This window comes from Loxodonta africana, chromosome 23 (genome assembly GCF_030014295.1).
Source record: "Loxodonta africana isolate mLoxAfr1 chromosome 23, mLoxAfr1.hap2, whole genome shotgun sequence".
Classification (NCBI taxonomy): Eukaryota; Metazoa; Chordata; class Mammalia; order Proboscidea; family Elephantidae; genus Loxodonta; species Loxodonta africana.
The window spans coordinates 76,725,224-76,750,445 of NC_087364.1; the positions used below are offsets into that span (position 1 = coordinate 76,725,224).

A 25,222-nucleotide genomic window follows, 5' to 3' on the forward strand; every position below is an offset into this window, starting at 1 on the left:
GTGTGAGGTCATGTAATTAAATGACAAGTATGTGCTTGCCTGTCCACAGAAGGCTAAACACATACTGTGTCCTTCCCCCTCATTATTTTCCATAAGTCAAGTGCAGTTCACAACACAGCGCAGTGTGAAGAACAGGGCCCTTCCACCGTGGGCCTGGAAGCGAAGACCTCTCCCTCAGAGGCAAAGATCAGTTAACACAGCCCGCTGGAACACCAGACTACTTGCTGCTAAATCTTTAATTTGATCAAATATGTCATTAACTTTTCCCAGAGTAAGTTACATAGTGAGGCTTCTAGTCATGATAGATCCTTAGGTATAAGAGTGTAAGATAGCAGTTTATATCCTGTAAAAAAAAAAAAACACACACACACACTTGTGTGTGAGTGTGGAGGGTGTCTTAAGCATGTACGTTATTTCTAGAACAGCTGGCCTTGGTTTAAGTACTTTCTCCTGAAGCTGAAATGTAAATAATGAAGCTCGAGCAACCTGCCATGTTGCTCTGTACATTTTTGTCCCCTGCAATCCCCGAGAAGGGAACGCGTGCCCAAGGTGACAAGTGCGCAGTCATGAAGCCCTTCTCAGCTGTCCCCTCTGCTGGGAGCAGGTGTGCAGCGGAGGCTTGGGACGCGTACGCTGCAGTCAGAGTCAGATCACTCAGGAGACCTGCAGAGCAAGCCCTTCCTCCTCAGACCTTCTGTTTTCAGTGCCAAAGGCCTGGTCACGGTTTTCTCTGTCAAACTGTTCCCCAAATAGAAAAGTGTCTGTCACTTTTCACTTAGTAAAAATGAAAGGCATACCATTGCTAATAAAAAACAGTAAAACAACGACCTCTGTCGTTTTAGGCTACTTAGAGAGAGAGCCCCGATGCCTGGCATGACGAGAGGCCGGCAACCTGAGAGGCTACAAACGCTAAGGCTGAAGTAGCTTTAAAACAGCAACAAAACAGGGTTGCATTGTGCGGGCCGTTACCTGAGGAAGGTGGTAAAGTGCCACGTGTGATTTTAGGAGAAATGGTATCTGCTAAGTTGGTACAAAAGACTGATCGATGAAGGTTCTAGGTGGTGGGATGCTTAGAAACCACCTTACATTTTTCTGGACCCTCAACATGAGACTTGTTCTTTCATCATTTCAGGTTTTTAACTCTCTCCCAGGCAGTGCTCTCAAATTTTATGCCTGTCGTGGTGGCTGTGAAGACTTCAATGCGCTAAAATAAAAAACAAAAAACCCAACACTATTGGCAACTTTATTAAGAGCTCGTGTATATGCATATATATATATATAATAGGAAAACACTTACATAAAATCACTTTTCCTAATTAGAATCTTCCTTTTGTACATTTCTTCCCGCTCTCATGTTTTTGCTATTTGGTTAACTAATTAGAAAATTAAATTAGATGCCGTAAAGCAGTGGTCTCCAGGCTCAGTAAAATGTTTTTGAGCTCATGTCTCTAATGTGCATATATTTTATTCATGTATTTTATACATGTACCATTGTACAAATATACTATAAAATACATACACAAATAGATATTTTAGAGAATAAATTTTTTTTAACACGAAGTTCTAAAACTGCTTTCACGCCCTGTGGTACCCTCACTCCACTTGAGGTTGTCAAAAACAACTGGAAAACTAGAACACCGTCTCCTAGGTGCCGTAGAATTCCCTGTTGCAGTTGTACTAATAAATACCACATGCGTATAGGGATTATTTTACAGGGTTGTTTTAAAGTCAGACAAACAGCCTTCGGGGGAAAGGCCACTTTCCAATGACTGTAATTAGATTCTGTGAAGGCGAAGGAAGGAAGCGATTATTCATCTCCTTTCCTGGAGGAAGGTCCTAACTGTAAGAAAGATGTCTCACTGAGGACCTCTGGTTTATTCAATAATAATAGTAAAACTACGCGACAGAAAACAGATCTCAGTATTTACGACGGGAAGCCTGCGCCCTGGTAGGATCGAGGTGTGTGTGTTGAGTCCATCAATTGCTGAGAAGCTCCTGATCTTCTGATAAAGGTCCACACACTGGCTGTCTCCTCGGCCGAGGTGGCCCGACTCACTCAGCCAGCGTTTTCCAGGAGCCTCTGTGTTCCTGGCACCATGCACGATGCCAGGATCACAGAGGAGCGCTTTCCCTCAAGGAGCTGACGTCCGGGTGGTGAGGCGCGTAAACAAATGAGCTAAAACAGAACTGATAGTGCCCGGGGGACTGTTCAGATGTGGTGGTTGTTGTTGCTGTCAGGTTGGCTCCGACTCACGGCCACCTTCTGTATCACAGAACGAAACGTTGCCCAGTCCTGCACCGTCTTCGTGATTGTTGATGTGTTTGAATCCATTTTTGTGGCTGTTGCGTTGGTCCATCTTACTGAGGGTTTCCCTCATTTTCGATGACCCTCTAATTTACCAACCATGATGTCCCTTTCTAGCAATTGGCCTTTCGTGATGTCTAAAGTAAGCAAACCACTTCTAAGAAACATGCTAGTTGTATTTCTTCTAAAACTGATCGGCTCGTTCTCCTGGCAGCCCATGGTATAGTCGATATTCTTGACCAACACCACAATTCAAATGCATCAATTCTTCTGTCTTCTGTTTTCATTGTCCGGCTTTCGCATGCATATGAGATGATTGAAAAGACCATGGCTTGTACCAAGCTCACCTTCATTATCAAAGTGACAGCTTTGCTTTTTAACACTTTGAAGAGTTCTCCTGAATCAGATTTGCCCAATGTAGTATGTCATTTGATTCTTGATTACAGCTTCCGTGGCTGTGGATTGTTGATCTAAATAGAATGAAATCATGACAATTTCAATTTTTCCCCAAATGTTCAGATGGTCTGTGTGAACTTATAAAAACCAAACCCAGTGCTGTCGAGTCGATTCCGACTCATAGCAACCCTATAGGACAGAGTAGAACTGCTCTATAGAGTTTCCAAGGAGCACCTGGTGGATTCGAACTGCTGTCTCTTTGGTTAGCAGCCGTACCACTTAACCACTACGCCACCAGGGTTTCCGTGTGAACTTACAGAGCTTATAAAACTTGCAGGCTATGCCGCCAGAGGGAGAATGATCCAAATTAGACTAGCTGAGCAAGAGGAAAGGAAATTAAGAAAATTTAATATAGAATATCTAGAAGACTAGTGCCAACCTTGTCCCAAGCAGGGAAGCTGGTTTTGCCTTCTGTCTTCAGATTCTTCCAGTAGAATAAGGGAGCCGCAGATGGGCTGTGTGTGGCCTGAGGATCAGGGAAATCCTGCTTGCCTCACTTGGTTCCTCAGAGGTGCTCGTCTCTAGTGTTGTGCATCCAATTATGTTAAAAGATAAGGGAGGACCCCGTGAAAAAATTAAAAGGCTGGAAGGAACAATATTTAAAGTGAAGCCCCAGCTGCGCCTCATGTTTTTTTAAAAAGGTGAATGGAAATGACGGCCTGAGATAAACTGTAATAAACAGGACGCAGAATGCCAGCTGCCGTCCCGGACAAATGGCTCTGCCCTCCCCACACAATGACAGAGGAAAAGCAGCCGCCAACCCCCAATAACCCTTTCATTTTCCTGTCTGTGAGAGCTGAGTACACTTGAAGACCTGTTTAAGCTACAGAACCCTGGAGTCTAGCCCCACCTCGGCCACTAAGGAAAATGGCTCACGCTTTTTGGGCCACTTCTGGGTCTCCTTTTCATCAAAGGGAGACACTGGCCTGGTTGATCTTAGATGCTACAACACATCCCAGCTCTGAGCCCAGGGTTATTCCCATCATATCACGCTGTCGGCAGCCCTTGGTTAGCCAGTATGGCCAGGAAATGGGCTGCTCCAGGTAACCAGGTTTTCCAGTTTAATGCTAAGCACATTATATCTATTCTTGATCATCACACCCCACTCTTGCCCCTCTTTTTCACACACAGTTCCTCGCCTCGGTTTCTGCTGCCCTCCATCGTGCCTACTTCCTCCTCTTCTCACCAGTTTCTTCAGACTTCTGGCTCCTTTGATCCCTCTCCCTGCTCTTTCACCAGCTTACCCCACTTCTCCTTTTAAGTTTAATGACAGCTACCATTGAATATCCCTGGGTAGTGCAAATGGTTTGTTCTTGGCTACTAACTGAAAGGTTGGCGGTTCGAGTCCGCCTAGTGGCACCATGGATGAAAGGCCTGGTAATCTACTGTAAAATTACATAAGCCATTGAAAACCCTGTGGAGTGCCGTTCTAGTCTGAAGCACGTGGGGTCACCATGAGCTGGAATCAACTCGATGGCAGTGGGTTTGGTTTTTTCGGGTTTACTGTTGAATAAGCTTTCTCTCTGCCAGGCATCGTGCTAAGCACTTTCTATATAGTATTTCATTTAATCCTTAAAACAACCTATAACGTAGATATCCTTTTTTCAAAAGAAACTGGGGCTCGAAGAGTTGCACCGGTAAGTGTCGGAGCCAAGATGTCAACTGGGTCTTCTTGGCCGCAAGCCCCCGCCCCAGCCGCTACCTCACTCTGTCTCCCTCTGATCACTCCCGTGACGTGGGTCGGCTCTTCCCACATCCTAAGTCTGCCATGACGTGGGTGGTTGAGCACACCAGTTTCCTCAGGGTTGATTAAGGTTTGGCTGTTACATAACCGTGCGGTAGATGTTTTGGACTGTTGTGTTTGTGAAAGTGATACCGAATGGCTGCGATGGTTTATAGACTTCTAAAAGGGTACCTGCTAAAAATAGAGTTGCCAGATAACACAGCCCTGTCTTAGGGCTGGACTAACACCATCCTGTGTTAAAGAGTAGTCTCTGTAGACAGTCACTGGAGAACCAGAATACGCTCAAGATGCTCCCAGCAGGTCGTGTTTTGGATAAACAGTTCGCAGTCATCTTCGTCGATTGCACCTAGGGCAAGCTCCTTTACCTTCACCCAAGTTCCCACTAACCAGAAGGTGGCTGCTGAGCTCCAGCCCTACATGTTTGTTAAATACCTTTGTACAGGAGCACTTCTATCTGCCTGTTTCTGTACCTGTTGCCCCTGTAGCATGACAAGAAGGAGGCTTCGTGGAACAACAGTTAAGTGCTGGGCTGCTAACCAGAAGGTTGGTGGTTCGAACCCAGCCAGTGACTCCGTGGGAAAAAAACCTGGTGAGCTGCTTCCGAAAAGTCATAGCCTGGGAAACTCTGTGGGTCAGTTCTATCTACTCTGTCCCATGGGGTGGCTATGAGTCAAAATCGACTCAATGGCACCTAACAGCCACAACAACAGGGTGAGGAATGCAACCTCGTCGGGGAACTATCATCAACATCACTTTCCACCCTCTGTACTAGCATCCCAACACCTTGGACGGCAGCCATTTCTCAAGTAAAACGGGTCAGAAGACCCTGGGCCCCCGCCTCCTTTCCCCCGGAGTTTCAGTATCCATGACCAGCTGTACCATCCTGAGTTAGCTGAACCCAAAGGCCTCAATATTCCCCAGCAGCCAGGACTGACATCTAGTTCAGAGAAACTTGTGTAGACAGATTGGTGCAAGGATGCAGATAGGATACTTCAGCAGCATTTCAGGAAACCTGCATTTGGTGGCTTATCATGACCTTCCTGGGATGTTTAGCATAAGCTTCTGAAATGGAAAATAGCAGAAATACAAAATGAAAAGAAAATGTCAAACTTAATATACAGTCACTGATAAAATGGAAAGATACCATGTTATTTAACTTATATTTCTATTAACCATTAAACAGCTCTTCCCAGGGGATAAAATAAGGTGCAAGAACGTGAAATAGCCTACATGGTGCAGTCTTTGTGCCCCTGACCTTCAAAGCATACAGTTTATTTTCCTGTAGAATGCTGTTTTCACATTCTGATCCTGAGACAAACCCATGGTTTTTCTCAATGAGAAAACACTTGTGCTGAAAAATATTTTAGAAAGTGCCATTAGCTTTCTTTTTGCTTTAAAGAAAATTGATAGAATTTGCCTAATGAACAGATAAGTTCCTTACTTCCAGTTCCTAATGGTTAAAAGCCTCTGACTCCCCCACACGCTAATGCTGCCTCTGAATGTTAGAGGAAAGCTGAGGAAGGAAACAACAGCGACCCCCCTTTCCCTGAAGGAAGAGGACTTTTCCGCAGGGAGCTCCAGAGTCCCAGCTGCGTTCCCTGGTGGATGCTACTAATGCAGACAATGCCAGAGACTGGCAGGCAATAGATGGCGCTGAAGCCGGGGGATCGTTAATTGCTTCAAAACAGGCATCCTGGCACGGCCTTGGCAGAGGATGGGCAGCTACAGATGAAATCCACCTGGCTGCAGAGCCTGTCTGGATACCCCACATGGACCATCTTTGTGCTCAATTAGAGAAGAACCAGCTCTGTGATTCATCTAGCTACTTGACCTGTTCAGCTGTTGAAAGCCCTGGTTCTTAAAGGGTGGGCCCTAAACCAGCAGCATCTAGAAACTCATTAGAAATGCATATTCTTGGCCCCATCCCAGACCTTTCCAATCAGAAAAATAGTTTGTGTTTTACAAGCACTCCAGGTGGTTCTCGTGCACGGTCACGTTTGAGAACTACTGGCTGAAACGGACGTGTGATGGAGAGAGGTCCTCATTCTGTTTGCCTGGACTGTGCAGTTCTCCTCCAGGCAGACCAGCTTCCCAGCAACCCCCTGGCATCCTAAATTCTATCTTCGGCTTCCGGATGATCAGTCAGCAGTCCATAGGAAGTGTTCTTCAGTGATTGTATTTCTTTGTCCCATCCACGGAGACGCTTCCTTTGTTGCTTTAAGGAGCATTTCCTGAAGCCTGGGGGATAATACCAGGATAGAAGACAGAGGAATGGCATTCAAGGCCCTTGAGGCCCCTAAGCTTAGAGAGGGAGGGACGGCCTTCTGTGAGGGAGGGAAGATCTTGCTGCTTCTGAGGCTTGTTAGAAATGCAGAGGGTCAGGCCCTTCCTCTGGGTCAGAATCTGCTCCTTACAGGGTCCCCAGGTGAACCATAACTGAAGTCAGACAACAGTTTAACAGGCAGATGAGAAAGAGGATACTACCAGTGATATCAGTAAGGGTCAGAAAGTAGTGAACTGGGCGCTGAGACAGCATTATAAAACAAACACAACAAAAAACCCCAAAACCAAACCATTCCCTTCGAGTCGATTCTGACTCATAGTGACCCCATGTGTGACAGAGTAGAACTGCTCTGTAGGGTTTTCTTGGCTATAATCTTTCCAGAAGCAGTTCTTTAGTTCTTTCTTCCACGGAGCCACTGGGTGGGTTCGAACCGCCAACCTTTAGGTTAGCAAACCAAACCGGTTGCCGTCAAGTGGATTCCAACTCATAGTGATCACAGATCGCTTGCTCCTCAAAACAAGTACAGCCAATAATTAAAAAGTGCATTTCAGTGCCCTAGGTGAACAGGTAGAAGTAAGAAACGGAGCTGGTAGGAGGGAAGGGCTCACCCATCAAAGACAAAAGACAGGAAACGTTGGGGACGTTTTCTTTTCCCACTGCCCTTTCCCAGCATCGAATCCTGTCCAGACCCCGATGTTCCAGCCCCAGAGCTCACAGCCGCTTTTATTCCCACAGCACCACGCCTCCGTTCTCATCAGATGGGTCCCCTGGCTCCCCAGGCCAGTCTTCTTTAAATACATTCATCCCTTCGGGTGTTTAAGGAGCCTCTTCCTCCTGGTCAGACAGGCCCTTTCCGGCTCTGTGGTTTTCATCACCTCCGCAGGAGTCACTAGGAAGCAGCTGTCTGTGGTGTCCTGAGCGACACAGGAGCCCTGGAGGTGCAGTGGTTAAAATGCTCGGCTGCCAACCACAAGGTGGTTAGTTCAAACCCACCAGCCCCTTCACAGGAGAGAGATGTGTCAGTCTGCTTCTGTAAAGATTACAGCCTTGGAAGCTCCATGGGGCAGTTCTGCTCTGTCCTATAAGGTCACTGTGAGTTAAAATTGACTCGACGGCAGAGGGTTTGGTTCACATTTGGAGCACCAGATAGGAGTCCCTGAGTGGCACAAACGGTTAACGAACGTGTTGGGCTGCTAACCAAAAGGTTGGAGGTTCATGTTCCCCAGAGGCACCTCAAAAGAAAAAGCTGGCGATCCACTATGAAAAATCAGCCACTGAAGATGCTGTGAAACACAGTCCCCTCCGGCATACGCGGGGTTACCACGTCAGAGTCAACTCAGAGATAACTGGTCGTCAGAATCAACTCAGAGATAACTGGTCGTCAGAATCAACTCAGAGATAACTGGTTTGACTGGAGCACCAGACGGCATTAGAGTTAAGGTATTATTTCGCAAAGTATATTCCTGAAAACCCTGGTGACCCCAAAGATACCGCCACAAAAATATATTTTGTCAATTAAATAAATTTTGGAAATGCAGAAAATATCCAATATCCAAACTTTGGCTTATAAATTTATGCATGAAGATTAGGTGGTTAAAGACTGGGTGGCTCCTGCTTCCATGACACCAGGATGCTGCTAGCCAGGTAACCCCGAGGGGGCTGCAGGTGTGACCTGGCCCAGGGGGATGGAGGCAGGCCAGGAGGGGAGGCGAGAATGGCATTGGTTGGAGGGGGCGAATCCTGAAGGAAGTATGAAGGTGCTGTGGCAATGTATTAGATTTGGAGAGAGACAGTGTTTACCAAAGGGAACGTTTTGCTTTTTATGTCTTTTACCAAATGTCCCTCTTTGTTCTTTCAAGTTTGGCGTGTTCCAGTAGAACACTGTCACATGGGAAACGCTGAGCGCTAGCATTTGGGGTCCTAAATTCAGGGGTCTGTTCCGATCATGGCTCCCATTGTGAGCCTTGTCTGCCCAGGCACAGGGGTACCACTGGGGGATTCAGCCACAGGCAGGGCAATAGCTGCCCGAGGCTGGATAATGGTGGGTTTCTAAGCACATTTTTACTCTTGGTCTGAATAGCTTTCCTGTCTCGTGGTGATGAGCTAGTATCCCTTGGTTGCCGTTTCGCTTTTTGCTAGCAATATCAATTTTAGAAGTTTCATCTTTATTTTATGGGGTTTTCCCCAGGGCTGTTTTGGAATGGATGAGGCTCTGCTGCCATAAGCGTAGCTACACTGGGCAGCTTTGAATCAGCCTCTGCCTTTACTGTGCACTTAGCTGCCCCACCTGGAGCATCTCTGGGCTTTGGGGTTAGAGGCCTTAACAGCCCTACGTGTCTCATTCCTTAGAGAAGAAAAGGCCTGTGAAACCACCCGCACACACACACACACTTTACACATGTAAGCAACAGAAAGGAAATTAAGTTCCAAATGATGAACTTGAAGAGAAAAGGCTATTTTACTAGTCAATTGAATCACAGTTACTTGAAATGTTAAAACCGCTTTCGTTCCGAAAGGAAAACTGAAGAGTGGTGCCGGTGGCCTCACGAGAAGACATTTGTGTTGTACTTATTTGTGTTTATGGTCAGGCCTTGGCATGCGTGCTTTGCAGTTACGTGATTTCTCCTCTGAGGAAGCATTGGATCCACTCCAGGAAAGAAGTGGATCCTGACTCTTTAAATTGCACGTTATATCCCCAACGTGGCGTCTACCGTTCTCAGCCTAAACACCTAACTCTTCAGGCAGGCAGAGTGGCTCGGAGGGGCAGAAAGATCTGGGACCAGAAAGCTTGGACTTAAATCCTATCTCTTCTATTCAGCAGCTGGATAACCTTTCTTACCCTCAATTTCCTCATCTTCAAAGCAGGAGTTGTTAGAGAGTAAACCGTGATAGCCACCATTTATCACAGCCTTACCACAGGCCAGGTATGGCTGATAAACAGTTTACATTCATTCTGTCTCTTAGTCCTCCAACCTCAGGTGAGCTTCTTTACCTCTGGTCTGGGAAGGGCACATTGAAGTAACTCCATCAGGGATGTGACAGAGGAAACAAGCTATTGACTTATCTATCTAACATTTGGATTTAAAAGTCAAAAGGACTAATACCCTTAATACAAAATTTTCAAAACTCTCAGCCCGCTACAGAAAAGTAAGCAAATCTGGGCATAAATAATTTAGAGAAGAGAAAAGTACAGTAACTAAGAAATGTATTTAACTGGTTAATCTCACTGGTAATCAAATCAAATAAAATTAAAAAATACCACTTTTTGCCTATCAAAGTGAAAACAATTTTTTTTTTTTTTTAAAGTGAAAATAGCGTTAGCCAGGATATGGCGGAAGCTGCGCCATCTACGTTGCTGGTGGGGGAATGTAAATTGGAACAGCTTTTCTCTAGAGCAGTGTGACAACATGTGCCAAGAGCTTCAACAAATGTTCACACTCAGCTGGTCTGGTAACTCTGCTTCCAGGAGCTTATGCTGAGGAGGTAATCAGACATGTGGACACGGATTTATGTAAAAATGCTAACTTCCATGTTATTTTTAACTGGATAAAACCCAAGTGGCTAACAATAGTGAGTAACTCCAAAGGGTAGAATGATATGCAACCATTAAATGTTGTGTTTTTAAAGAATATTAAATAATAGAGAATATCTCATGATATAATTAACAATCTGATCCCAACTTTACCAAGAGGAAAAAAAAAATACACACATAAGATAAAGAAGTGGAAGGAAATACACCAAAATATTAGCAATGGGCTCTCTAAGTGGTGGGATTCTAGGTGAAGTTTATAGTCTTCTTTGTATTTTCATTTGTTTAATGGCAGGAGGGGGAGGAAAAGAGGGTGTTATAAACAGTCTTCCTTAACTGTTAATGAGAAATTCATAAAGTATGCACAGGATGGTAATTACTGCAAATAGAAATGTTTTATGGCCTCCCCCCAATACATACACCTCGAGTGTACCAAATTAATCAGGAAAGATAGACATGGAATCAAAGGTGTGTTGACACGTTTACACCTGAGGTAGGTGTTTTCTTTAAGTAAAATATCTGCCAGGCCCCAGGCTGATGTTGGACACCAGCACGTTGTTGAACGTTAGCCGTTAGCATGGCTTGTTATCCACTGATTTTGTATGTGGACACTCACTTCCACCCAGCAGTTTTCTGAGTGAGGAGGACGTTGGATGAGAAACTCTTTTGTCTGTTGTATGGATTGAGAGACGGATTCACTGACTACCCTGAATCTGCCTGGCAGATTTGAGGATTTTGAAATGAATTTGTTTTAAATAAAGGTGTCAAGAAGTGATGGTTCTGTTTTGGTTGGACCATCACAAGTGCCAATCCTGTATATTTGGAAGGGTGGTTGGCTTTAATCAAGGTTCCAGCAGTACAGTTGCAAGTTGTTAGTAAACTTAAAGTCATTCTTGCTTCCCTTTCCAGCCTCATGGTTACTTTCTCAGGGCTGCTATCCCAGCAGCGTTATGAAATCAGCATTACGTCTGTAACTATAAAAGCTGTATTTCCCTTTGTGGCTTTATTATACACACACACAGATTGGTAGCCCCTACCATGACACAGTTACATGATACAGCTACATCCAAAGGCCAGATATGAGATATGGCTTCAAACAGAGACACAGATCGCTGTGAAAGTTGAAGGACTACTTACAGTGGCCAAGGATTAAAAAGCATCAGAGTAAAGGAGAATTGAGATGAGCTCTTCTTGGACGGAAGATCTCAATAGCTATTGCTAGAGTCTGGGGATGTGTATTTTAAAGACCCCGCAAGGGCTTCCAATGCAGTCAGGGGAAGCTGGCAGTTGGAACCCACGTATATTCCATTCTGCACCGTCCGGTATGTGGCCATCTGTGGCTGCTGATTACCTGAAATCCTGCAAGGGTGCCTGTGAATTTTAATTAAGTTTAATGTTATTGTAAATAGCCACATGTGACAAGTTACTACCATATTGGACAGAGCAGCTTAAACTATAGTATACTGTCCTTCGAGGAGCCCTGGTGGCACAGTGGTTCATACTCACCTGCTAACCAAAAAGGCGGCGGTTCAAACCCACCAGCCACTCGGGGGGAGAAAGCTGTGGCAGTTTGCTACCATAAAGATATACACCCTTGGGAACAATAGAAACATAGACCAATGGAATAGAATTGAGAGTCCAGACATAAACCTACACATCTATGGTCAGCTGATTTTTGACAAGGGTGCTAAGTCCATTCAATGGGGGAAGAGTAGTCTCTTCAATAAATGGTGCTGGGAAAATTGGATTTCCACATGCAGAAAAATGCAACAGGATCCATGCCTCACACCATACACAAAAACAAATTCAAAATGGATTAAGGACTTACATGTGTGCAAGCTAAAACCAGAAAATTTTTAGAAGAACAAGCAGGGGCAATGCTGTCAGATCTAGCTTTCATCAACAACAACAACAAAAAACCCATTGCCACCAAGTTGATTCTCACTCATAGCAACCCTATAGGACACGGTAGAATAGCCCCACAGGGTTTCCAAGGAGCTGTTGGTGGATTCGAACTGCTGACCATTCGGTTAGCAGACAAACTCTTAACCACTACGCCACCAAGGCTCCAGTGGATTATCTAATATAATAACAAAAGCACAAACAGCAAAAGACAAATAAGTGAGACCTCATAAAAAGGAAAAACTTTTGTTCATCAAAAGGCTTTACCAAAACACTGAAAAGACAAGCTACTGACTGAGAGAATATTTTGGGAAACCATATGTCTGACAAGAATCTAATAACCAAATTCAACAACTTAACAACTTAACAACAAAAAGACAACCCAATCATAAAATGAGCAAAGGTCTTGAATAGACATTTCACCAAAGAGGCCACTCAACACATGAAAAGATGCTGAGCGTCATTAGCCATCAGAATGATGCAAATCAAGACCACAATAAGCTACCAATCCACTCCCACTAGGACGGCTAAGATAGCACAGAAGGTAAAGTTGGAATCCTTATCCATTGCTGGTGGGAATGCAAAATGGCATAGCCGTTGTGGAGAACAGCGAGGTGGTTCCTCAAAAAACCGAAAGTGCAACTACCGTATGACCCAGCAATTCCACTCCTAGGTATACACCTAGAAGATTTGAAAACAGACTCAAAAAGAGGCTTGTACACCAGTGTTCATTGCAGCACTGTTTACAATAGCCAAAAAGTGGCAACAACCTAAGAGCCCGTGAAAAGATGAATGGGTGCACTAAATGTGGTACATACGTACCACGGGATGGTACTCAGCCAGCAGGAGAAATGAATACATGCTGCGGTGTGGGTGGAGGTGAAAGACATCACGCTGAGTGAAATATGCCAGTCACAGAAGGACAAATACTGTATGACCTCATTTATATAAAAAGACAAGAAAAGGCAAATGTATAGAGACGAAAGTTTATTCATGGTTACAGGGGTTGGAGGGGGGCATGGACTTGAAGGTGATGGAAAAAATTGTATTGATCAAGGGCAGGGTTGCACAGCCGGTCGTCATAATTGCTGTCAATAAGTTGTACACTTGTACAATTGGCAAAAAAAAAAAAAAATTACAGCCTTGGAAACTGTGTGGCAGTTGTGCTGTGTCCTGTAGGGTCGCTGTGAGTTAGTGGTATGCGTCCTTCACTTGGTATGAAGCTCAGTCATTTTTCAGCAGGTCCTTCCCACATGTGTGTATTTCCTCCTTCTGACACCCGATGCCCACCCAATGTAACCCCTGGGTCGTGGTGGGAGCAAACGTGGCTCCAGCCAGTCAGGTCACTAGGCTGTCAGAGGAGGTGACACCAAAGTGACCCCAGGGTCCATGTCAGTGAGCAGGCCAGCACCGCCGGGGGAGGCGCCACCAAAGCAGTGACTTCACCTGCCATTGTGGGGACAGGAAGGGTGGGGCCATGGTGCTGTGTGGGGACAGGGCGTGGGGAGGGTGTCTGTAGGCGGACCTCGCCCTCCCTGGGGGAGTGAGGCCATGAGTTACTGCGCTGGGTGACACCAGCCCTAGTGACACCACTGGCTGCAGCACCTCCTAGTGGGAGAATCAAGGCAACGCTACACCCTCAGTAGCCACACCCCATCACATGACATGGATTTTGCCCTATAATTTGCCCAGCACAGTCTTTAACACCCTCCTGGGAACGTAAAACCGTGCTTCTCACAGACTTCATCGCTCCCAAAAGAGAAAACCAAAACCCCGTTCTGAAGCCTGGATTTCTGACATGCTGTGTTTGTGGGGTTTTTTGTAGTTGTTTTATTTTTAACTAAGGAAATCATTTCTAATCTTCTCCCCTGCTGTTTAAAAGGTTTAAAAGTTCAGCATGGTGAGTTTTTATGGGACTTTTATGGGAAGCAGAGTTGCTGTAAACATACTCAAATTATCATAGCAGCGTAGTTTACCAAACCCTTTTCCTATGCAAACCCACCTGACTTCCCTTCAAAACATGGAACAGATAAGTCCCGTTAGAATTCTTCAGCTATTCCAGACACTATATTCCGTGTTTCTCCCATTCTAAGCCTGGTGGGATCAGGATAACTCTTGAAACAGTGGTCCCCAAGAAGACTAGACGCTTGGTGGAGGCAGGGGCTGCATCTCTCTTGTCTTGGCTCTGTTCCCGTCATAATGTGGTACCTCGCACCTCATGAAGGCATGGTGCATGCTGGTTGAATGAGTTCACATCCTTGCAATAGAAAAAGTGGACAGAAGGGATGATCGGGGGAAAGGCCACATTTGGAATGAAAGCCACCCGATCCAGGAAAAAGTGCCCTGCTCAGCTTTGGTCTGCCATATCCAGCAGGTAGGAGGAAGAAAGATCACAGCAGTCCCTGGTTGGGGCAGTTACCACGCTTGGCTGCTAACCAAAAGGTTGGAGGTTTGGGTCCCCCCAGAGGTGCCTTGGAAGAAAGGGCTGGCGATCTACTTCCAAAAATTCCGCCGTAGAAAACCTTATGAAGAAGAGTTCTGCTCTGACACACAGGGGTTTGCCATGAGTTGTACCGGAACCAACAGCAACTGGCTTTTATCTTGCGGAAGCTCATTTAAAGCCGCAGTCGTGGCTCCTGGACTCAAAATCATAACGGGCTGTGAATGGAAATGGCTTGCAGAAGTGAAACCAGTAGAACCCAAAAACCAAACCACTGCCATCGGGTCGATTCTGACTCATAGCAACCCTGTAGGACAGAGTAGAGCTGCCCCATGGGGTTTCCAAGGCTGTAATCTTTACGGGACCAGACCACCACATTTTTCTCCCGAGGAGCCGCTGGTGGATTTGAACCACCGACCTTTCAGTTAGCGGCCGAACACTCAACAACTGCGCCGTGAGGGCTCCTTGAAACCAGTAGAGGCTGGTTTCAGCTCTTAATAATTCAGAGGCTCTTGTGCTGTGGCCCATTTATTTATTTTTCATCTAATGTTACAGTTTGGAATGTTACAGTTTAAGAAACTTAGTCTTTGGGCTGCCTGTGGTTGTGATGTATCTGCCCGCTTATCGGCATTCTGTTATTTTCCTGAAATTTTAGGCACAGAAAAATGAGAGAGAATCTATCAGACAGAAGTTGGCACTTGGAAGCTTCTTTGATGATGGCCCAGGAATTTACACGAGCTGTAGCAAAAGTGGAAAGCCAAGCCTGTCGTCTCGGTGAGTGACTGCTCTCTCGGGTTGGTTTTCTGGTCTGTTCCCAATGGGTTTTATTCTCTGACTAGGTGTATGTCTAATAAAAGATATCTTTTAAAAACTTGGTGACTTTTTTTTTTAATAATACTGACACTTTTATTTAGATTTTAGACTGCTCCCTCCTCACTTTTTTTTTTGGCCCATTTACCCAGCTACTTGAGGTCAGATTTCTACATTCCTTCTTTCTTCTAGACACAATACTGTTTTGCACTGTGATGGGGGAATCAAGCCACACTCCTAAGTAAGCTGGCTGATGCTTAGAGAAGTGTGGCAGACCACCAGATGTCCCATTAAGCGGTCCCCAAGCATCCAGCATCACCCTCCTGATACACTTGATTACAGTGAATATGGGTAACTGAGAAACCCAACTCCCGCTTTGATTGTTCGATGTTTATTACGGTTCTTAACCTGTCTTCTTGGTGGCTTTTCTTTATCTTAATTTATTTCAGGATATCATTGGTCATTTAGATAGCTTCTAATTCCAATAAAATATTTTAAAATTATAATTTCTTAGGGCAGCGGACCAGAACTTTTCAAACCATAGCATGCATGAGTCCCGGGAGGATTTTGTTTAATGCAGATCCTGGTTTGCTGGGCCTGGGGTGAGGCTTGAGAGTCCATGTTTCTTAAACGCTCCCAGCTGATAGCTACGCTGCTGCTGTTCCATAGGCCACGCCTTGAGTAGCAAGATGATATGCAAAATTATGACAAATAAAAGTATTTCAGATAATCAAAGCATACAGAACACGGGTTTAGTAAAGATGGTGGCAACAGAAGACTCACCAGCGTTCCCTTGGTCATGCCCCAATGTCTGTTACTTCTCTCTCTTCCTTTGGGTTAAGAGTAAATATATCCTGTGTAAATACTAGGTATTTTTTTGTCACAGGTGTTGGGAGACTTATGATAGCATTTATGTGTTCATCCAGCCAACAGATACCCATCTTGTCTCTCTTTTGTTCTGAGCTAGGCATTTTAATATCTAACTCTATTTTATCTTTCTCTTAGTAAGCCTTATATTTCAATCTGATCCTTAGAAAACCAAACCAGCTGCCACAGAGTCCACGCCAACTCACAGTCACCCCATGTGCGTCAGAGTAGAACTGTGCTCTGTAGGGTTTTCACTGGCTGATCCTTCAGAAGCAGAACACCAGACCTTTCTTCTGATAACCTTCTGGGTGGACTCCAAACACCAAACCTTCAGTTAGGAGCAAGCACATAAACTGCGCCACCCAGGGGTTCCCTGACTTTTAGAGATTCATTTACATCAGCAAAACTCAGAAAGCAGATATGCGTGGTCACATATATGCATATCTGCAAGGCACTGCGCTTCTGTTAGTACATCGAGATGGAAAGTCAGCTTGGCCGTGCGTCCTCAGCTGTGTGCCAGCGCAGTCTCCTGATAGCCCGTGGCTGCTCCCACCCATCCTTCCAGAGTGGGAACATCAGCCTTTTCCTTTGCCCTACAAGTGACTCTTTCCAGCGGGATGAGGCAGAAGAACCTGGCCTGGGGACCTAGAGACGTGAGGGTTAGACCTAGTCTGCCTCTGATGTTGAGACAATTCACTGAGATTTTTCATCCCATTTTTGTAAAATGAGGGGATTAGACCATGTGGTCTCTAATATTCCTGCTACTATTCTCTGATATTCTCCAAAGCACTGAAAAGTCATCTCTAGAAGTCCCTCCTCTCAGCTCAGCAGCGTCCTATCCATCTGGTACAAATGGAGGTTGTTTTCATCAAAATTAGACATACATGTAGCTTTGAAAGTCAAATAGAGTTCATAATAACTACCAAATCCAAACCCAGTGCCATCAAGTCAATTCCGGCTCATAGCAACCCTATAGGATAGAGTAGAACTACCCCATAGGGTTTCCAAGGTTATAAATTTTTACAGAAGCAGTCTGCCACATCTTTCTCCCGAGGAGCGAAGGGTGGGTTCAAACCACTGACCTTTCAGTTGGCAGCTGAGTGCTTTAACCTCTGCACCACCAGGGCTCCTTGATAATAACTACAGGCTTATAATAACAACACCAAAGAAAACAGTGTCCCTGTCTCACTCTCCAGAAGCAATAACTTTTAACTCCTTGGCTGTTTCTTCTGGTTTTTACCTACCAACCAGCCAAACCCATCGTGGTCGAGTAGATTCCAACTCATAATGAACTTACAGGACAGGGTAGAACTGCCCCGTGGGGTTTCCAGGCAGCAGCTGGTGGATTCTAACTGCCGACTTCCTTGCTTACAGCCACACTCTTAACCACCGCACCACCAGGGTTCATTTTATCTGCGTATCTCTAAATAAAATGCTCGTTTTCATAGCTCTCCCTTTTAAATAACCACCTATTGACTGCCTGCTGTAGAAAAGTGGAATTAGCTCTCTCATACAATCCGTTCACACACGCCCTCCTTCATTCTCCCAAAACAGGTATTTCGCAATTCAAGATCAAATGACTATTCAGTGTTTACATTATTAAAATCACGTATTATCCACAGCTGAGCCGTGTGGTAAATTATGATTACTTGGAAATTTTTACTGTTTGTCTTGAAATTAAAATTATCTCATTTGTGAACAACACAGCTATAAACATGCTTGTACAGGTACCAGAGTTTCTTAGGGATCCACCTCTGAGTGGAATTACCAGGAAAATACATGAATGTTTGCATTTAGAAGGTAACACCAGACTGTTTTCTAGAATGGTTTGTAACAAGTTGGACACCCAGCAGCAACCCAGTGGATCCATAACCTTCAGAATACTTGATACTGCCAGATAAAAAAAAAAAATTTTTTTTAATTGAATGAACATAAAATGGTGTTGGGTTTATTGTTTCCTCTTCTACAAAATGTCTCTTTGGGTCTTATGTCCAAATTTCTATTGGATTCTTTTTTTTTTTTTTCTTACTGACTTAGAGACATTTTTTAAATAGTCACACTAATACTTTCACTATGAGTCAGAATCGACTCGACGGCACTGGGTTTTAATGCTTTATCAGGAGCCTTGGTGGCGCAGTGGCGAAGAGCTCGGCTGCTAACCAAAAGGTCGGCAGTTCAGATCCTCCAGCCGCTCCTTGGAAACCTATGAGGCAGTTCTCATCTGTCCTGTAGGGTCGCTGTGAGTCGGAACCGACTCCACAGCACCTGACAACAATTCTTTATCAATTGTATGTATTTCAAATATCTTCTCCCAGACGGTACCTTTTTTTTTTTTTCATTTCCTCAAGTGTCTTTGATAACCAGAAATTCTTAATTTTAATATAATCAATTTGACCAAACTTTCTTTTATAGTCAACGCTTTCTGTGTACTGTATAGCAAACCCTTCTCTACCCCACGGTCCAAAGATAGTCACCTAGATTTCTGACCAAGAATTTTTTTTTAATTCTTTACTCCATCAGGAGTTGATTTCTTGATACAGAATGGTGTGTAAGTCTTGATTTCATTTTTTCCGTATGGATAATCATTTTTTCCAGCATGTTTATGGAACAGCCCCTCTTTTACTTACTGATCTGACAGGCCGCCTCTGTATATCCTAGACATTCATGGGAAGGCATCCTATTTCATTGGTTAGGGTCTCTATCCTGGCACCAATATTACGTGATCTTCATTACTGTCGCTTCAAAATAAAACTTTATACCTGGCTAGGCAAATTCCTCTTCTTACTCTTTTTCTTCAGAAACATGCTGCTTATTCTTAGTTACTTATTCTTCCACATAAATTTTAGAATCATCTAATCAAGTTCAGTGGAATACTCCATCGGAATTTTTACTGGAATTGCATTGAACCTGTAGATCAATTTAGGGAGAATTATATTTTTATAAAATCAAGTCTTCCTATCTGTGAAAGCATGGTCTGTCTATTAGATTTTACTGAGTGTTTCTATATAAGGCTTTGTGATTTTCCATTAAGAGGTATTGCACAGCTTTTGTTGTATTTATTTCTAGATATTCTGATATTGTCTTAAATTCTCTTTAATAATCTTGTCTCATTGTTTGCTGCTGGTGTACAGAAATGCAGCTAACTATACATAGTCTTATAACCAGCTGCTTTTTTATTATTTCTTCTATTCTTTCTAATAAAGTAGACTCTTAGGGGGTTTTAAGTAAACAGTGGTGTCATATGCAGCTTTATGTCCCTTTCCAGTCCTCACGCCTCTGGAACCTTTCTTTGTCTTATTGCACTAGGTAAGTACCCTAATATATCAGTGGTTTTAAATAGTAATAGTTGGAATCCTGAGCTCATTTCTGATGTTAAATAGAATACTTATAATGTTTCCCATTTATGATGATATTAAATTTGTTTCCTTTAATGATTTCTCTTTATCAGGCTAAGGATATTCCCTTTTATTAGTAATTTACTAAGAGTCTCTATCATGAATGGGTATTTAACCTTATCAGATGCTTATTCTACGTCTGCTGAGATGGTTATATGATTTCTTTTCTATTAATCTATTAATATGGTGAAATACATTTATAGGTTTTCAAAATATGGACCATCCTGGCATACCTGGTATAAGCCTAAGTTGGTTTGGGGGTATTCTGTCTTTCTGGACACTATAGGATATGATTTATAATATTTTGTTTAGGATTATTACATCTATATGCATTAATGAAACAGATCTGTTATTTTTCTTTTTTATAATATTTTTGTCTGGTTTAGTATCACAGTTATGCTGGCTTCAGAAAATGAGTTGAGAAACATTCTCTCTTTTATATTTTCTAAGAAAAATTTGAATAATATTGGCATGATCTGTTTGTGGCAAGTTTAGTAGAACTTAGCTATAAAACCATCTGGGCCTGGTATGTTTGCTTTAGCAATTATTTCCCTTTCTTTAATAACTGTGTAGGATTGTTCAAGTTTTTTATTTCTTCTTGAGTCAGTTCTGATGGATTATAATTTTTCTAGGAACATGTCCATTTTGTTTACATTTTCAAAACTTTTGGTGTAATATTTTCTCATTTCACTGAGGAAATTAATTTTAGTTATTTAAAATGTTTTCTTCTGATCTCTATATTGTCCATGCTTTTTCTGAGTTTATTTTTTGTTTGTTTTTATTTGTGTTCATTAACATTAAGTGTAAGGCACTAAAAACTGTAAAATCTACGAGTAAATAGGACTTGTTGACATATGTTGTCTCCTCAGAAAGACCTTCCCTAGCCAACCCATTAAAAATAAACACCCAGCATACCCATCACTTTCTCTCCTCTTACTCTGATTTTTTTTTTCCTTTATGGCTCTTATCACTAGCATACATTGTATTATATATATTTTAATTAGTTTTTTGTCTTTCACTAGCACTAAAATGTAAGCTCCAAGACAGCAGGTCTTATTCTATTTTGTTCACCAGCATAACCGTTTCTTAAAAGAGCGCCTAGTCAGGAGCCCTGGTGGTTCAGTGGATAAGAGTTTGGATGCTAACTGGCTGCTAACCAAAAGGTCTGCAGTTCAGATCTACCAGCAGCTCCTTGGAATCCCTATGGGGCAGTTCTGCTCTGTCCCATAGGGTTGCTACGAGGCGAAATCGACTCCGAGGCAAGGGGTTTGGGAACGGGTTAGCACCTCGTCAGTCGATACGTATTTGTGAGTGAATGAACGGTGAACTTGAGTTAAAGCTGTTGCAAGGGTGCAGCTGTTTCATTGGGTGCACCAGACGAATGTGTCTAAAGATTTTCCTTGGTCGCCACAGAGACCATACAACCTCATCAGGAGGGGCTTTAAGCCTGGCTGCCTGGGGAAGGGCCAAAGGCTCAGCATGTAGCATGTCACTTAATCCCCTTGCTTTCAGTAAGGCACCTCATGACCACCTCACTGTGCCTGAGTGCACCCCAGTCCGGAGCCTCCCTGATTCAACCCCTCAGGACAGTAAACTTACTTATTCTGCCAGGCCAAGGCTGGGCAGGGAAAATGGAAGATCTAAATGGTCCTTTCACCTGTCCAGTCAGTCTTTCTTTGTCTTTAGTCCTACCTGCCCTCAGGCATACCTGAGCATTTCCAGGGTTCTACCTTGCACAGGTGGTGGTGCCTCCACCACCCACCCTACAGGCACCTAGCTAATCGAGGTGGTGTTGTTAGGTGCCATCCAGTCGATTTTGACTCATAGCGATCCCGTGTGACAGAGTAGCTCTGCCCCATAGGGTTTTCCAAGATGTAATCTTTATGACAGCAGATCGCGGAGTCTTTCTCATGCAACGCTGCTAGGTGGATTTGAACCACCAACCTTTCAGTTAGCAACCAATTGCTTAACTGTTGTGCCGTCAGGACTCCAGTCAAATACCTCTGAACCATCTGCATCGTAGGGCACTCTGGTGGCGCAGTGGCTAAAGCACTTGGCTGCTAACAAAAGGTCAGCAGTTTGAACCCACCGGTCTATCTGCTGGATAAAGATGTGGCAGTCTTCTTCCATGAAGTTTGACAGCCTTGGAAACTATGAGGCAGCTCTGCTCTGTCCTGTAGGATCACTTAGTTGGAATCGGCTCAATGGCAGCAGTGTCTGTGTTCTATCTTCCAATGTTTGTCAAGTTCTCTTGTTTGCTGTTGCCTCCTTTTCCATTGTCTTTGCCCATGTAGGTTTATACCTTCTGTCTTCCTTTAATTTTATTTTAGTAGGAATTCAGAAGACAGCATGGATGAAAACAAGTGTTCAATGTACAATGCTTAACTAGAAGTCACACAAAGGTTTTCAGTATTTTTAACACCAGAATGATTTTCTCAACTAAATTTTTTTTAACACGTTGTGCAGAAACTCTATATGTAAAACAGACAAAGCTGTCCTCCAGTTCAGGAGGACTGAAGGAGAGGCACCAGGAGACCCCTGCCCAGAAATGCCTCCCCATTCCTTACCTTAGATACCACCCCACATCCTTCTACTTAGGTACCCCTCCACTTCACTGCCCCACCATCTCTCCCCTGCACGTCCCCGAGGCCTCCCTGAAACTCTCCTGGCAGAGCAGATTTTGAAAATCACTGAGTCATCTACCCCCTTTGGAGACTCAGATATCTAAACACATGTATTCACAGTAGCTCCTAACGAGCTGCGCCTGTCGATGCGCCATAAGGAAGAATATTTATATCCTGTTCTTTCAGAGGTTACATCTCCACCTTGTGGGGTGAGATCATCCTCTGTGAGAACACGATGACTTTCTGTGATTATGGTTAATAATGATTTTAATAATGATGAAATGTTTCTAAGAAATATCACGTTATCCCCATAAATTTAGAGTCTGCCAAGAATGACCGTCATTCCCCGTTGGTAATGATGCAGAAGACAGGCCTGTGGACACGTCCAGTTGTCATTGTGTCTATATTCTCTGTCCCTTTTGAATCAATTGTTTTCTAATCAATCCCTGAACGTCTTCACTGTAACCCTTGCTTACAAAATTGCTTGAGGGACGTCAGAACTTTGAAGTCACCGACCTGGCCTGCGAAGAGCTTCAAACACATGCATTGAATTTGTTAAGTAAGCATTAGGGTTTATGGGACTCAAAACCAGACAAATCTTATGTGAATCTACCACTCAGAAGAGCTAAATGCTGAACTTTAAAGAAGACTGAGGACTTAGGATTTATTAGCTGAGTACAGTAAAACCTGTGTAAAACTGGAACCTGTGTAAGGTGGAAACCTATCAGAGAAAGAAAACAAATATTTTCCACTAAAGGGAATGACATTAAAATGGTAAGACTGCACCCTCTCAAAGGTGGAAAACTTGTGAGACCCGGAAAACAAAGCAACCCTGTGGAGCTCTGGCTCTGACAAGTTACGATGTAGTGGATTCCGAGCACAGAGCTTACTTACAGGGCAGGGCCTACCCCAGTGAGTAGAATCTTTGGCAGGATAGTAGATTCTGTTTATGTTCTTAGAAAGGTGTGCATTTGCCTGTAAAAATTAACATTAAATGTATGATGTGAGAAATTATGAACTAGCATGAAAGCCTGGGAAGACTTGTGTCTAAGCTACCATAAAAAAAAAAAACACAAAAAAACCAAACCCAGTGCCGTCGAGTCGATTCCGACTCATAGTATGCAAATAACGTCCCCGTGTAAATAGCGCCCGTCCACCCGTATAGCGCGCATAGCATGCCTAGGAAAATTTGGCAAAAATTATAACACGTGTGCCTTATTTGCATAAAAATACGGTTCCTGAGAGCGTAGGTCCTTCTCAGTCGTCCACGGGGTTTTCAGCCCGGCCAAGTCATTCCAGACAGTGCGGTTTCTTAAAGCACTTTTTAAAAGAGTGACAAGCTCTTAAATGTACAGTAACCCCATAAAGACATTTCATGCCTACTACTGCAGCAAAAAAATAAGTTTGATATGAAACTCAACTAATTAAATTTGAAATCTGCAAATATAGGAAGTGTAGTTTTTTTTCTTCAAAATTTGCTAATCCACACATACCCTGTTCAAACTGAGACTGTGTGACCTTTATCATTTTTTTCTATTTAAAAATAAATTTTTATTTTTTTTTTAAATAAAAGTTTCAGGGAAAAAAGTTTTTAAAAGCTTAAAAGAAAATGAGAAAATAAATGATCTATTCCTGAAAAAAGGTTTCTAAAAAATATTAGGTTTAGTTATAGTCTTGAAAAATAAATATTCCTTTTCTTTTCTTAGAACCCTGGTGGCGCAGTGGTTAAGAGCTCACCTGCACACCAGAGGGTCGGCAGTTCGAATCCACCAGCCAGTCCTTGGAAACCCTATGGGGCAGTTCTACTCTGTCCTACTGGGTCGCTATGAGTGGAAATCGACTCGATGCTGGTGGGATTGGTTGATTGAGGTTTTCTTTTCTTACTAGTATAATACGTCACTATCAAAGTAATATCATTTTTTCATTGACCAAATTAATCTTAAAACCAGTTAGCATTGTATTTCAGACTCTGAGTCTGTGTAGCTTAGTGTTACTCAAAGAGTGGAAACTGGGGTGGCTGCTGTGGGAACTCGAGACAGACTGGTAATTAGTGGTAGAAATCTAGGAAGTTTTTCGTTTTCACAGACGTTACAACCTGACCTGAGATTATGAGGAAAACTTTCTCTGCCTTCTCCACTGTGTGACCATAGACGTAATCGGATTGTGACCTCTGTTCTCACCTTACCCCAAGATAGATTTTACTTAAAAAAAAACCTAAATATAAATACAATCCAGTACACTCTTCTTCATAAAGTATGCAGTGGATGGTATAGCCAAGAATAGGCTATACCCTTCTCTTCAAACGCCATGAATATTACAGAAACCAGAAATTCCCCAGAGAAATTTCCAGCAGCCTTTATTACTGTTTACTTATTGCAGCCATTCCAGCACCCCCAAATCAGAGCCATTTCTTTCTTGTCCGTGTAGGTTTATTGGTGAGTGGCTGAGACAAGACCACGGGAGCACCCACCACCTCCTTTTGTGTTTGGTCTGGGAGGAGAGGGGCACCCTAGCCCAGGGGACTGTACCAGCTGCACAGATAACACTGCGTCTAGAGAGATTTTCAAGAAATAAGATACACAGGAGCTTTGAATGTGAGGAACCGAGACTCTATATAAAATCTGCCATGGACTCACAGTCAAACCAACATCATTTTGCCAGGAACGTGAATCACCCTCTTGTTTCTAACAGTAATAATTTTTGCATAATGTCCTGGAAGAAGTAAACAGAGTGGTCGTATCTGCCCAGCATGGGTGAGAAAGTGGTTGCTTGTTAAAACGTAATGAAATTTGCTTCCTGTGGTATCTCTCTTGAAATAATAGACACATACTATTTATAATAATTAAATATGCACAACCTATTTATA

The 25,222-nt window shown here is 43.4% G+C and overlaps 1 protein-coding gene across 3 annotated transcripts in view; it reads left to right on the forward strand.

The window, feature by feature from the left end:
* The window catches only part of SCHIP1 (schwannomin interacting protein 1), a 147,084-nt gene that overhangs the window by 91,281 nt on the left and 30,581 nt on the right, over positions 1-25,222 (forward strand). For all 3 annotated transcript variants that reach the window (XM_064275656.1, XM_064275655.1, XM_023555352.2), the window contains one exon: positions 15,316-15,434. In XM_064275656.1, the coding sequence (XP_064131726.1) occupies positions 15,316-15,434 (119 nt within the window). The remainder of the gene's footprint in view (positions 1-15,315; positions 15,435-25,222) is intronic.